Source organism: Crocodylus porosus, unplaced genomic scaffold (assembly GCF_001723895.1).
Source record: "Crocodylus porosus isolate Cpor-Errol unplaced genomic scaffold, CroPor_comp1, whole genome shotgun sequence".
NCBI lineage: Eukaryota > Metazoa > Chordata > Crocodylia > Crocodylidae > Crocodylus > Crocodylus porosus.
The window spans coordinates 41,346,227-41,360,289 of NW_017728886.1; the positions used below are offsets into that span (position 1 = coordinate 41,346,227).

The 14,063-nt window shown below is 40.5% G+C and overlaps 1 protein-coding gene across 1 annotated transcript; it reads right to left on the minus strand.

Annotated features, from left to right (window-relative positions):
• Window positions 1–2,886: 2,886 nt before the first annotated feature.
• On the minus strand, window positions 2,887–13,420 carry LRRD1 (leucine rich repeats and death domain containing 1). Its single transcript, XM_019533087.1, has 5 exons — window positions 11,120–13,420; window positions 9,336–9,534; window positions 5,293–5,454; window positions 3,337–3,457; window positions 2,887–3,067 (listed from the first exon to the last, which is right to left on the minus strand). The coding sequence occupies exons 1-5, from the start codon at window positions 13,391–13,393 to the stop codon at window positions 2,887–2,889; spliced, it is 2,937 nt and encodes a 978-aa protein (XP_019388632.1). The 5' UTR covers window positions 13,394–13,420.
• Window positions 13,421–14,063: the final 643 nt, after the last annotated feature.

Sequence of the window (14,063 nt, forward strand, 5' to 3'; positions counted from 1 at the left end):
GGCGGCCAGAGCCGTGGAGAGGGGGCTGCCCGCGGCCGCGCGCTGCAGCAGCGCCCCGCCGGCCTCCAGCAGGCTCCGCGTCGCCATCCCCAGCCCCACTGCGGCGCCGCCGCGCGCTCCTCCCGTGCCTTTCCTGGGCGCGCCTGGCCCCATCTCTGCCTATGTGACGTCAGCGGCCGCGCAGCCAATTGGTGCCCCCTCGCCACCGCCCGAGCGCGGCCCAGGCGAGACGCGACGTGATGTGACTGGGCGAGAGGCGACGGGCGCAGGAGGGTGGCCGGGGCGGGTTGTCAGTGCTGGGGCATGTGCGACAGCTTCACTTCTAGGCAGCCTCCACTTGGGGTGGCAGGACCGGCCCTGGCGTTGGGTCGCGCCAAAGGAGCTTGGGGAAAAAAAGCAGTAGGGTCTTCCTCAGGTGAAAGGCTGGTCTCTCTCCATCCATCTGTACAGCTGGTCCAGGAAAAGACACCACCCGAAGAAGCGTAACCTCTGGACTGCCCTGGCCACAGCATCACTCTTCGACTACCTTAAAGGAAAGGGCAGCTGAGGTTGAGCTCTGGAGCCATAGCGTAGATCCTGAGCCCGCGGGCGGCGTGAGCCGAGTCAGCAGACTGCTGCAGCCTATGTGACATCCTGTTAAAACGTTTTTAAATGGAACCACAGAAAGTAAGTTGTGTGGGTGCAGCCCACATAACACCTTGAGAGCTGTAAATGTGGCCCACTATGGCAAAAAAAGTTAAAAACCACTGGTATGGATTGCTCTGAAGACACTGAGGGCTCCTCTAGCCAGTCCTGTTATGTCTTTGTCTGCTCTCTGCATGTTGTGAATTTGCCACACCAGCCACATTTGTCCTTGGCTAGAAATAGGAGCAGCGCAGCTTTCATCAAGAAATGTGTGCAAGCCTGGGAAGTCAAAGGTGTATAAAAAATCTATTCTGGTAACTGTCTACCTATTCAGCTGCCCTCTTTCTTAATAAGTACAGACAGTCAAAAAGCCAGAGGCTGAATCAATTGAATCACTACAGGTTAGTCTGACCTGTGTAGGTTGAACAGATAAACAAGTGAACAGACTTTTGATTCTGAAAATGCAGCCACATGTCTGCAGTGGCCCAGGCCAGAAGCTGGGTGGCTAGAGCACACCTCCCTACTCAGCTGGAGCAGACAACTTGGGCCAAGCCCCATCAGCTGAAGGTGTGGTCCCAACCATAGGAGTGTGCCATGTCAGATCCAAGCATGCCTTATTCCTTGTGCAGGGAGAAAACCAAGGTCATGATCCTGGATTCCCCTTGCACCTGCAAGCTCCCATCAGCTGACAGGGCTCCCAGCCCTTTCTGCCTGCCAGTGCAGGAAGAGCCCAGGACCATGATAACAGAGAAAATGCAGCAGAACCATGGAAGCTGTGCAAGCCCATTGGGCACTCTGGGACTCAGGTTGCTAACCCATCCTGGCATGCACACTGGCAGCTATCGTTAATCAACTAAAGCTACTGAGGGAACACTTACACATCCTTTAGTTACACTTTTGACTTCAGTTGACATACACCCGAAGTCTGAGAACAGATCTGGTGTTGCTTGCACACAGGCTATTCGAAGCATAGGGCCTAATGTGTATCTGCTTGCAGACTGGTAAACAAGACAATGCCTGAAGCAAAATTAGTGATCCCAGGACACCCTGCAGTGCCATACATTGAACATGTGTCCAATAAACTATATGAATCTGTCTTCTCCTTTCTTCTACCTCTAGAGGCCCCATGCTGTCTGACGGGAGGAAGGGAGGTGTGCAGTCTGTGTGGTGTATTGTCCCCCAGCTGCTCACAAGTCAAACAGCCCTGCTATAACTTATTTCCCATTTTTCAATGAAACTACAACATTCCTTGTTCACATCCTTGTGTGTGGATGTGTCACTATCAGACAAAACTAGAGACAGAATGCCATATCAGAGGCCAATACTACTTGTGTATTTTCAGCGTGTCCTCTCATTATCAGGCAGCCAAGAATTACCTTTCCCTCAAAATGTGTTCATGTCCCAACCCCTGAGCATTCTGCTTTATCCCTGGAAATTCTAATATTATAAAGGCGTAGGTCTGTCTGTCTGTAACATTTTATTCACACTCTGATTAGCTAACAGAAACAGCCAATCAGAGTGCTCCAAGCGTGGGGGAGTGCCGCCATGATTCTGAAGCCACGCCAAGGACTGGACAGAGAGTAGAGGAGCCAAGGTCAGCAGCGCTGGCCTCAGCTCCCCCACCCTGATCCCTGCAAGAGGCAGAACAGTGGCAGCATGAGGCGTTAGGTGGTAGCATTCCATCCCAGCCCCCTTCCCCCTGTCATCCCCCACCCCCATCATTCTTGACAGGCAATTGTCTAGTAACTGTAATACGAGTAATTTAAAAGGCACAGTGTGCACAGTCACTACGTTAAACAGAGAGATGGTTTAGCTGGGTTAGTCTGAAGTCAGGCAGAAGGTAACAGCATCTAACAATGTATATTGTTGCCTACAAAAGCTCATGCTTCTCTGAATTAGTTTGTCTTTAAGGTGCTACACTGCCCTACCTTCTACATTAAACATACATATAATAAAAAGTCCTTTAAAAGTTTAAAAAATCCTTCAATTTGAGATGTTCTTATCAATTTCAGCAAACTTTGGATCAGACCGTATAATATAGTGAACTGATAAATTCAGTCTGTAGGTGATTAGGAAGTATACAGTAAGAGGCTTTTTCATTTTAGCTCAATAAATGTTTGAGAGAGACATACGTTCTAAAAACTTCTGATTATTCAGCTCCTCCTAAGTTATAGCACAATCATAGCCATAATATTTTCAGAAGTTAACCCAGAAGTCTCCATCCTGTTCTCAAATAGAAATACTTATATGTGCATCAAGTATTTAGAATTTTACTGCTTGTGTATAGAGTTTTAAAGCTTTCACTTTGTTGGTCAGGTAATGCAAGCCAGTCATTGTTAAGATTCTAATCAACTGATCTGTCATTTCAGCAGGAGTCAGTATTTGGTTTTCACTTTTCCAAATTCCCAGTGCACAAGAGATCTTTCCTTCCAATTCAAGAGCCCTAAGAAAAAAATAAGAAAGCAAACTGAAGGAGTGTTCAAGAAAGTCAAGGATCAAAGCCTTAAGATTTATTTGAATAGTATTATACATTTAAAATTCTTTAAAATAAACTAAATAGCAGAAGCTCTATAATGAAAATTTAAATATATTTTAGTATTCTATAATGCACATATATACATGTTATAAATACTTATTAAATGGTATAAAATAATAAGAGAAACTAAAGTATATTGAGAATAAAATTATTTTTTAGATTATTTTGTAACTAACCTGTTATTTTCCAGATCCTTAATTTCAGCATTAGTAAGTTGGAGTTTCTGGCAAAAAAATTCAAGATGTTCAAGGGGAACATTTCCAGCAATTATCTTTAATATCTTATGCAGGATTTTATCTAAATATAAACGTAAGTGTTATTGTTTAGAAAATGCAATTTATAAAACCTTTTTATTAAAGGGTTCTTCCCTTTAATAAATGCTCTTCCCTTTAATAAACCCAAACAAGAACAATTTAGATAGAGACATGTAGGCACATTTTCCTCTGGTGCTAAGACAATGTATCTATGCATGCATGTGTTCGTATGTATGAATTCTGGGGAGTTGAGAAAGTGCCAGGTGGTACTAGGAATGGGTGAGATTCACTAGCAGAGAGATGTCATTAGCCATGTTAACTGAAGTCAAATAGAAGGCAGGTAGGTTTGTACCCTGTAGACCAGGGGTGGAAAAAATGAGGCCTGTGGGCTGCCTGCCAAGCCATTCTATCTGGCCCACAGGGCCCCTAAAAAATTTAGAAAATTAATATTAATCTGCCCGGAGTTGCCTGTCATGCGGCCCTCAATGGCTTGCCAAAACTCAATAAGCAGCCCCCTGCCCAAAATAATTGCCCGCCCCTGTTGCAGACTAACTAAATATATATATATATGTGTATATATATGTGTGTGTGTGTGTATATATATATATAAATATATATATTTATAATCACACACTTTTGTGAGCTTAGTCTCACTTCATCAGACACTGAAGTGAGTTTGGCCTCACAAAGCTTGTGCTATATATACAATCTACTTTAGTTTGTCTATAAGGTACAAATCTACCCTGACTTCTACTTGAGGTACTCATTTTACATTACGTTCCCAAAATGGCAGAGTTGTTAGTTTAGGATCTGGTGTGAGAATTGTGGCCTTAACTTTACACTTCTTGGATTCCTGTTTATTTTTGTTTCAATGTATTTCCTAGATCAGTGTTTCTCAACTAGTGGGTTGCACCCCAAAAGTGGGTTGCAAGAATATTTGAAAGGGTTGGGATCAGGTTGCCAGAAAAAACCATGAAAGCATGGGTTTCCCCTTGTAGGCTGGCAGTGTTCCAGTGTGCAAGTGGCTACTTGGGATGATTGGAGGCAGCAGGCGCATATGTGCACATGCACGTGACCAACATAGAGTGAAGCTGGGTTGTAGGAGCAGCCCCAGTCATTGGATGCAGGTAAATGTAGGGAGCAGGGGATGGAGGTCCAGGGGACTTTCCAGAGGGCTGCAGGGGCATATGTTTCTGTGCATCTATGCACACACATGTCCCTGCCTGCCAGCACTGGGGACAGTGGCCTGGTACGGGGCTGTGGCAGGGTAAGGGGAGTGATGGGGGGAGAAGGCACCTGGCCCTTCAGCAGGAAAAGGAGGCGGGGATGGTCCTTCGCAGCAGGGAGCTGCATGCCTAGGCCAGTGGCACCCTTTGGCCTGAGCTTGGGGGAGAGTGGTGCCAGCAAGGCCAGGGGAGGCAGACGCCTGTTGGTTGGGCTGTGGTTGTGGGTCAGGACAAGCCACCAATCTTGGCAAATTGGTCCCAGTACAAAAAAGGTTGAGAACCACTGTCCTAGATCATGTTTCTGGTTTTGGTTGTCAACTTCCCCCTCTGAAAAGAGTACTAGTCACTGCTGTACAGCTATAACTCCTTTTTCATTAAAGATAAAGAATCCCTGTATGCAAGATCTTACCCAAGACTATTTAAAATCCTTTAAAAACCTTTTACCATCACTTGATGCTATAGTTAGGTATACTGTAGGTTAATCATGTTTTAAGTGCTGTTGACACTAACTAAAATCACCAGAGGAGAAACAGTACCAATACTGACTTCTTAAAGTAATAACATTGATTACTAGCTGCTATAGTAAGCTACCTTTAATACTTTAACAAAATGCTTTATAGAATGCCTTACAAAGTATTTGTTCTTAACATACCATCTCTTTCATCAGCACTTTCCAGATAGCGTACAATGGTATGTAGTTGTTTTCCTGTACAGACTTCCTGTGGTGGTCTGATAAGAGAATTCCCATCAAAATTTATATCTGTCAGCAAATGAAGATGATGGAGACCATCAGGCAAAGTTACCAGCTGATTTCCTGACAAAATACATGCAAATAGTTGATTATATTTGCATTTTGTTAATTTAAAAACATTTTGGAATGAGCAGTAAAACCATAAAAACCTTTTACTTTTTATTCTGATAACGAGCTCATCACTACACACATGAGGAAATGTTCTCTCTGCCTCAAGAAGTTTACTATTTAAGACCCGATTCAAAGCTATTGGAACCTAACAGGATTTTTTCCACAGAGTTTGGATCAGGCTTATAAAACAGACACAAATAGTAAATCAGAGACTAGTAAATTTTAAGGTTGAGAGGGAAGATGTGTAGATGCACCCTGTATACAAGAAATGGAAGAGTACTTCAATGACAGCGTAGAAAAAGGAGAATGAAGAATTAAAGGAACCATTTAAAATGAGTTCAGGAGAGAGAGAAGAGGATAAGAAGTGGCTTATTTAGGAGGATTTGGGAGACAAAATTAGAAACAGGATGAACTGAAAGCGAGAAGCAACTAGGAAAGTTCAGCAGGAACTTAAGGGTGAGACAAAGTCTGAACTAGTGTAGAGGTTGTCAGTGAAGGGACTTTAACTTCGATATGGTCAGGGCAATGGAAGAAGAAGGGACTTCAGATCAACCGTGCCCAGAGCTCTATTCATCAAGGCAATGAATTAATCAAAATTCATCAACCGCTTCCTGAGACTGCACGTACTCGTGAACATGACCCCTGGGGCTGACAGCTGCCATCCAGCAGCCACCAAGGGAAACATCCCATGAAGTCAATGACCTCTGGATTTGGTAATCCTGAGAATTGGGGAGTCACCAAAGTCCGCCAGAGAGGGATAAAAGGCAGCGAGGAATGACCCCCAATGGTGCCCTCTTTGACCTGACCAGCACCCTGCCCGTCCAGCCAAAAGGACCAGCTGGCAACCCCTTTCTGAAGCAACATCGCACTGAAGCCTCAGCTGGCCATAGACGGCAGACTCCAGCTCTTGGGGATAGGTATATCTTGACACCAGTGCTTAGTATTCATACCTAGCTACTGTGAGTGTGTGTGTGTGCATGAATGTGTATGCATTTGAGGGGATCAGCCCCAAGGTTTATGATCTGACTTTTGCATCCATCTAATAAACTAAAATTTTATGATGATCCTGCGAGTTGATCCTTTGTAGCCAACAAGACAAACAACAAAAAATATCTGGCTGGACACCTCCCTTCAGATAGAACCATACATTGAACAGTCACACTGACTGCTTTAGGAAGAAAGCTACAAGAGAATTTTCCAACAAAAGCCAGGAATACTACAACCTCTCTCCTTAACAAAGAAAAAGCTAGAATCCCTTAAGATCCAACAACAAATTAGTAATCAAACCAGCAAACAAAGGAAGAAATAGTCATCCTCAGTCCTCAAGACTACATCAATGAGACTAACAGACAACTGTCAGACACCAGCCACTCTTCCTTTGTTTGCTAGAAAACATCATATCCTTTCTGTGCCTCCGTCATGACAAATTGCTTGCATTAATCTCTCAGGGCATTGTTAAATGTGATCCAGGGATGGGGGAAGTGGGGAGCACTTTAATTAAAACAGCTCTGAAAGCCACTCTAATTAAAGCACATGGAGCATCTCTTGTATCAGTGTCCCTGCACTTCAAAATGGCAGTTGGGGTGCTTTGTCTAAAACTCATTGAACTAGCTTTAGATAAAGCATCTTTGCTGCCATTTTGAAGCATAGGGACACTGATACACAAGACGCAGAGGCTGGCTGAGCACGGTAATTACCACACGCCAGCAGACTGGATTGAGTCTGCTCTGACGTGCTGTAATTACAGCACATTGGAGCAGCTTCCATGCTCATGTACAGGCATCCTCTCTTTCCCACCTCAAGAATATTTTATATACTCCTGAAGATTCACAAACAAGGTAACCTAGCAGACTCATCCAACTGCAGTACCCTTGTTGAAGAGCTATCAGGATTCATAGATACCATCCTGAAACGGCTTGTCACTCAAAGAGCAAGTTCTCTACAAGACAACTGACTTCCTCAACAAGATCCAAAACAACAACCACCTGCCTGAGAAGGCCATACTTTCAATCATGAATCTCACTAACATGTACACTAATATCCCACACTGAAATACTTACAATAGGGACTACATTCAGATGTACAACCACAACCTATTGCAAAAATCATCCACTTCATCACTTTTAACAGCAGCACTTCTTCCAAACCAGGGCATAGCTATGGGCACGATGATAGTTCTCCAATATGGAGCTGACAATGGACAAAGTACAGAAGACTCCTCAAGTTGCTGGAGAAGTACCAGCACAGCTGCCTGCAGAAGATCCTTTGAATCCAGTAGGAAGATAGATGCACCCACATTAGCCTCCTCTTGCACATTGGCATCCTCTTGCAAGCAAACACCATGAACATCAGGGTGATGATCATCCAACATCAACTTCGGTGGGCTGGCCATGTCATCCAGATATCCAACTCCAAACTCCCAAAACAAGTTTTATTCTCCCACACCAGTCAAGAAATACACTCAAAAGGAGAGCAGAGGAAGCACATCAAGGACATCCTTAAGGCCAAGTTGAAAAAATTCATCATCAGCTCATCAGAGATTATTGTCCAAAACTCCCCCAAGTGAAGGAAGAGTCTACTGCAAGGATCTCAGGACTCTGGAACCTTACATCAACAGGAGACAGAAAAGCAGGAGCAGCAGAAACAGTGTGTTGCGGACCAAATTACGAATCCAGAGCCACCCACCCTACACAGAAACACATGCCCAAGCTGCAACAGAATCTGTTGATCCTGGATTGGCCTCACCAGCCATCTTCAGACCCAGATAAGACAATCGTGGAAGACAATCATCCTTGACTGTGAGGAATTGCCCAAGATGACTGTGAACAAAGCAGAAAGTATCATTATGCCATTTTATAAACCCATTTCACATCTTGAATATTGTGCCCAGTTTTGGTCCTCACATCTCAGAAAGGATATAGAGCTAGAGAAGATACAAAGAAGAATAACAGGGATGATTAGTGATATGGAGAGTCTTTCATAAGAGGAAAGACTAAAGAGGTTAGGCCTATTCAGTTCAGAAAACAGATGCTTGAGGAAGGACATAAGGATTTAAAAATACTAAATGGTGAGGGGAAAGTAAATAGGGATTTATTATTTACTGTCTTTCACAATATAAAAAACAAGGGCCATAAAATTAAACTAGTAGGTAGTAAGTTTAAAACTAACAAAATAAATTTATTTTTCACATAATGTGCAGTTAAAGTGTGCCACTAGATATTGCGGATGTTACCAGACAAAAAGGGACTGGACAAAATTCTTGTAGGAAAGTTGCATCAGTAGCTATTGAACATGGGAGTTAGGGATACAGCCTCTGAATTAGAACTTCCTAGACCTTAAATTCTGGAGGCTGCAAGTGAGAGAGGACCAATGGAAAAACAACTCTGGTCATACGCTGATCACTCTCTCTTCTGGCATCCACTGTCTGTCACTCTGTGATAGAATATACTAGGCAAGGTGAACCTATGGTTTGACCTAGTAAATGGCAGTTCTTATGTTCTTACGTAATAGTGATTAATACTTAGTATCTGTTTCTGCAATATATTTCAAGCCTTTAATAGTCTTCTGGTTCATGTATAGTAAAATCAGGTCATTTGTATAATTAAACACAATTTGGAAACTACCATAAACATGCTGAGAGATGCTAAACATCAAAGAGGTTATGAAATGAAGGTAAGAATGATACAGCAGTATACATGAAAACTGCCAATCTTTTTATTATTATTATGTATTTGCCACTCAATCCCTTCCCTTATTTGACTTATTTATACCCTTTACTGGCTCAGTATTTTTATGCTTACATTTAACTAAGGAATTGGACACCTGATACTTACCACTCAAATTAAGGTGCTGTAGACTACTCAGTGAAATAATAGATTTAGGAAGCTGATTAATACAATTATTATTTGCAGTTAAACTGACCAAGTATTTCAATTCCCCTATGCCTTCTGGAATTTCCTTTAGTGCATTATGAGAGATATCAAGCTCTTGGAGGCAAATTAGTTTAGACAGCTCCTCTGGAAGTTTAGTTAACTGGCAAAGAGATAAAGATTATTATTACAATGTTCATTACTTTAATTACAACAACATTTGTTTACACAACATGCTACAGGTAGTTATTCCTATTTGCAAAATGCTGTTTTTTCTGTGAATAATTTCTATCAATAGAAGTTGCTGACTTTCCAATCTGATGGATAATTACTTGTTTTCCAATATGAATGTTGGGGCTAGGTAAAGAATCTTGAGGAATTGTCTTTAGGCAAAATACCAGAACATTTTTATCAGACCAATGATAAAACTGTAAGATAGGATAGTGTATATATTGCTGAATTGTTAGAGAAAGGACTTTTCTCTCTGCAGGAAAAAAATCACTTTCTACTTCCACTCTTTTTCAGATAGAAGGAAAGAAAATATTTTCTTCTCTTTCCTTTTTCTTCATAACACTCAAAGATCCAATGAGGATAAGTCTTTTGTTTAACTTTTTACTCTGGTAAGGCTAAACAGTATCTTAATGTAATCAATTATTACAGAAGGCACAGGTCTGGAGAACAGGTTTATTATATACTCTATTCCCCTGCAAATACAGGAAGCAGTTCCTTGTAATGGGTTACAGATACCTTTGGTAATGTCCAGGAGGTAAAGGCTTGTAAAAAATGAGATGGTGAAAGGCTGATTCTTAAATTTTTGGTGGAAGAAAGATTATGAAAGCAAATAATCCTTTATATGTAAACAGATGTGTGTCTTTACATTCTAAAATTATAAGTGGCTCGTTATGATAAAGGATTTGCTTCAGAAACAGTACTAATGTTTATACTGATTTTTTTTTACTGGCCCAGTATCACTGTCTGAATTTGTCTGCACAAGTTGCACATCTGCCCATTTTATTCTAAAGAGAAGTCAGAGTCGTTCTGCTCTCCCCCATAAAAAACTTTCAAAAATAAAACAGCCCAGAAAAAATAACTGTAGAAGTGCAAGGCATTTTTCTGTATCATAATTAGTCAAAGTGCTTGTATAATTACTCATGCTGAAATCTGTAAGAAATCACTGAACAACATACATTAATTCTGAGGGGCAGAATAAAAAAATAACTATTTTCTTTTCTTTTTTTTATAGAGAAGTACCAGGTAGGATTATTCACAAAATTCTAATTAGTCATTTGCCTACTGATGATACTCATCTGGATAGAAGGCCCAGAGTAGAGGTGCTAAGTAGGATACACTTAGATTATTGCTATCAGTTTGAATCTTGTTTTAATCAGAATGACTAATTGAGATATTCCTGATTTAAGCAGTGAGGTCAATATCAAGCCTTAACTTTCTAAAGAGATTTTATTGTAAAATCAGCAGTTTATGTTACATTATCTTGAATATTTAATATCTATACAACCAACATTAATGTTAAGAAGATACTTCAGACAGTAGCTAATTAAACTTAAATTAAATTTTAGTTCCTTTAAAAACTGTTTTTCAGTTATTTGTTAATTATAGGTGCATTACAAAAAGACATAATGCCTACTAGGAGGAAATCTTGTTAATAACTGCAGTTAATAATTTTGAAGTACAGAAATCTGTCAAGTCTATGGGCTTTTTTATTCCTAAAGAACACTGTTTTCACGTACCTTCAGACCATTTTTTTGGGAAAATTCCAGTTTCTTCAGCGATGAAAGATTACATATTTCAGGTGGAAAAGATACAAAAAGATTGTTTGACAAATTTAAATTTCTGATCACTTGCAGATAACCAATTTCTGAAGGAATGCTCTGCATTTCATTATCTGAAAGATCAAGTGTCTGTAGACACTTTAAATTACACAGTTCTTTGGGAAATGAGACAAATTTATTGTGGTCTAAAAGTAGAACCTGGAGAGACTGCACATTAGAGATGTTTGCTGGAATGTTATTCACTTCATTTTGGCTTAAATTTAAGTAAGTAAGTTTTGTAAAACTGCACAAGTGTGCAGAAAATGAGGACAGTTTGTTCCTACTCAAATCTAGATGCTCCAAAAGTTTAATAAAAGAAATTTCAGGAATTACTTCTGAAATACAGTTTTCACTGAGGTTTAAATGTTTAAGAGTAACCAGTGCACACAATACAGCTGGAAACTGAGAAAGTTTATTATTGCTCAGGTCAACCTTAGTTATTTGTGTACAATTCTTCATTTCAACAGGAATGTGTGTTAATGCATTTCCTGAAAACTCTAAAATAGAGAGTTCTTTAATATGTGACAGTTGGTCATCCAAGGTGTTCATTTTATTTCTACTGGCACAAAGTTTCTTTAAATATTTTAGTCTATGCATATTATTAGGAAGTTGTGTTAACTGATTACCATGAAGAAAAAGATGTCTCAGCAGGGTACAATTACAAAGGTTCTCTGTAATGTTCTTGAATAAATTGTTGGCGAGGCTAAGAACACTAAGTTCTTGCAAGTTCTCAACTTTATCAGAAAGTACTTCCAATTTGTTACCGTCTAACCTGAGCTTTTCTAGTTTTGTCAGTTGAAAGAGCTGCACGGGCAAAAAGGTAAGTTTGTTATGATTCATTGAAAGTTCCTGTAGTCTCTTGAGCTGTTTAACATCCTTTGGTAAACTCTGAATTAGATTCCCAGATATGCTGAGTGTGATCAGATTTGGCAGGTAACAGAGGACTTTAGGGAATATTAAGATCTGATTGGAATCAACGTTGAGCTGTCTCAAATTTTTCATGCTAACCATTGTTTCTGGAAGAGTCATTAGATTATTTCCATCAAGATTTAAATTTTCCAGGGTTTCAAGGCCTTCCAATGCCTTAGGGAATTCCTCAATATTATTGTGACTGACAAAGAGTTGTTTAATACTTACAAGCTTTGATAACTCTTTAGGGAGATGTGACAGTTGGTTGTGGCTGATATTCAAAACTCTCAGTTTATACAGTAGAGAAATTTCAGATGGCAATGACATCAACCCATTTCCTTCAATTGATAAGACTTCCAGGTTTCTTAGACTACCTAGATTTTCAGGTAAAGTTTTCAATTCATTGTTGTTTAAGTATAAATATTTTAAAGTTTGGATTTTAAATACTATTTGAGGGATTTCCCTCAGTCTTTTATCATTTAGTTTAACTGTGAAATGCTCATATTTTATGTCAGACAAAATGTGCTTTGGTATCATTTCAGTCATTTTAAAATTCTGTACTAATTGCAACATGCCTATTTTGGCATCTCCTTTAGCAGTGTCTGTAGGGATTTGGTTTAGTCCTTCAAGATTCACATCAGCTGGGATATCAGGTAACGTGATTGTTTCTAACTTTTGAGAAATTTCCAGGTTTTCTGGTGACCATGTTTGTTTTTCCATATCTCTTTCAGACACTTTTTGAGGCACTCCCATTGGTCCTTCAGCATTTAGGTCAGCTGGGAATTCATCACTCTTTATTTCAGAAATAGCAGCAGGTAAGGATTCTTCAGCTTTTTGAAAAATTTCAGCTGGTTTTAATACGTTTCTCTTGATATGTTTTTCCGAAACATTTTGCGGAGGTTCCCTTATACCATCGTTACACTGTGCTACGTTGTCCATCCCCTCTTTTTCAGGTGACACATTTTCTGATAATTTTTCCATCCTGTTAACAGTTTGAAGTGATTTTACTATATCATTATTGGCATCTGTTCCAGTAACTTCAAACAGATTTTCATTCACTTTTTTGGTATGTAGATCTGCTTTGAGGTCAACTTTGTTTTCAAAAAACATTACTGATGATTTTCTAGCCACTTCAAGATCACCTATTGATTGTAATAAATGTTTCCTAGTATCAATCTTGGGAACCTCTTCCTGAAAGAGGTTCAACTCTTCAATATGTAGATCTGGTCTGATTTCATCTTTCTCTTTTTCAGGAGATGTACTTACTGGCAAATTTTCAGCCATTGCAGGGATGTTTGTTATGCTTTTTCAGTTTCAGAAATACTGAAAAAAGAAAGTGTGGAAATTTAATAAAGCAACATATACTTTAACATTAGTAGACTTAGCTAGTGATTATAAAATAATTGAACAGTCTTGTTATTTATGATTTTTTAAGCAAAATTTGTCCTTAATTTGGCTACTTTAGTGGTGCACTGATGTATTGTTCCACATTGGATCAGCACTGATAAAAGGAAATTTGACATTAGCAGCAGTTGGCTTTTTTTGGACAGTGTAGCTGATAATATCACTGATAAATGCCGCATGCATGTGTGCAGCCACAGCATGTGAGGAATTTTGGGGTGGCTTTAGCTCACCCTGTAGCCAGCCCTCCCAGTGCCACTGCTGCCACCCGCCCCATCCCTGCCTGCCCTGAGTGCAGCCCCAGCCCAGCATGCAGCCCCTGGCCCTGAGCCCACAGCAGGCAACCTGTCGTCACCCCATGCATAAAGCCAGGGGGCACATGCCCCTCATGCCTCCTCCAGGGGTGCATGTAGTGGGGAGGAGCCATCCCCCTCCCCACACCCCCATGCACCCAAGACAAAATTTGTTCTTTGGGAATTTCATGATATAATCAGACCCTGGGACTCGTTTAAGAAGGTCCTGAAATTATTTTTTTTTACTTTTTCACTTTCGC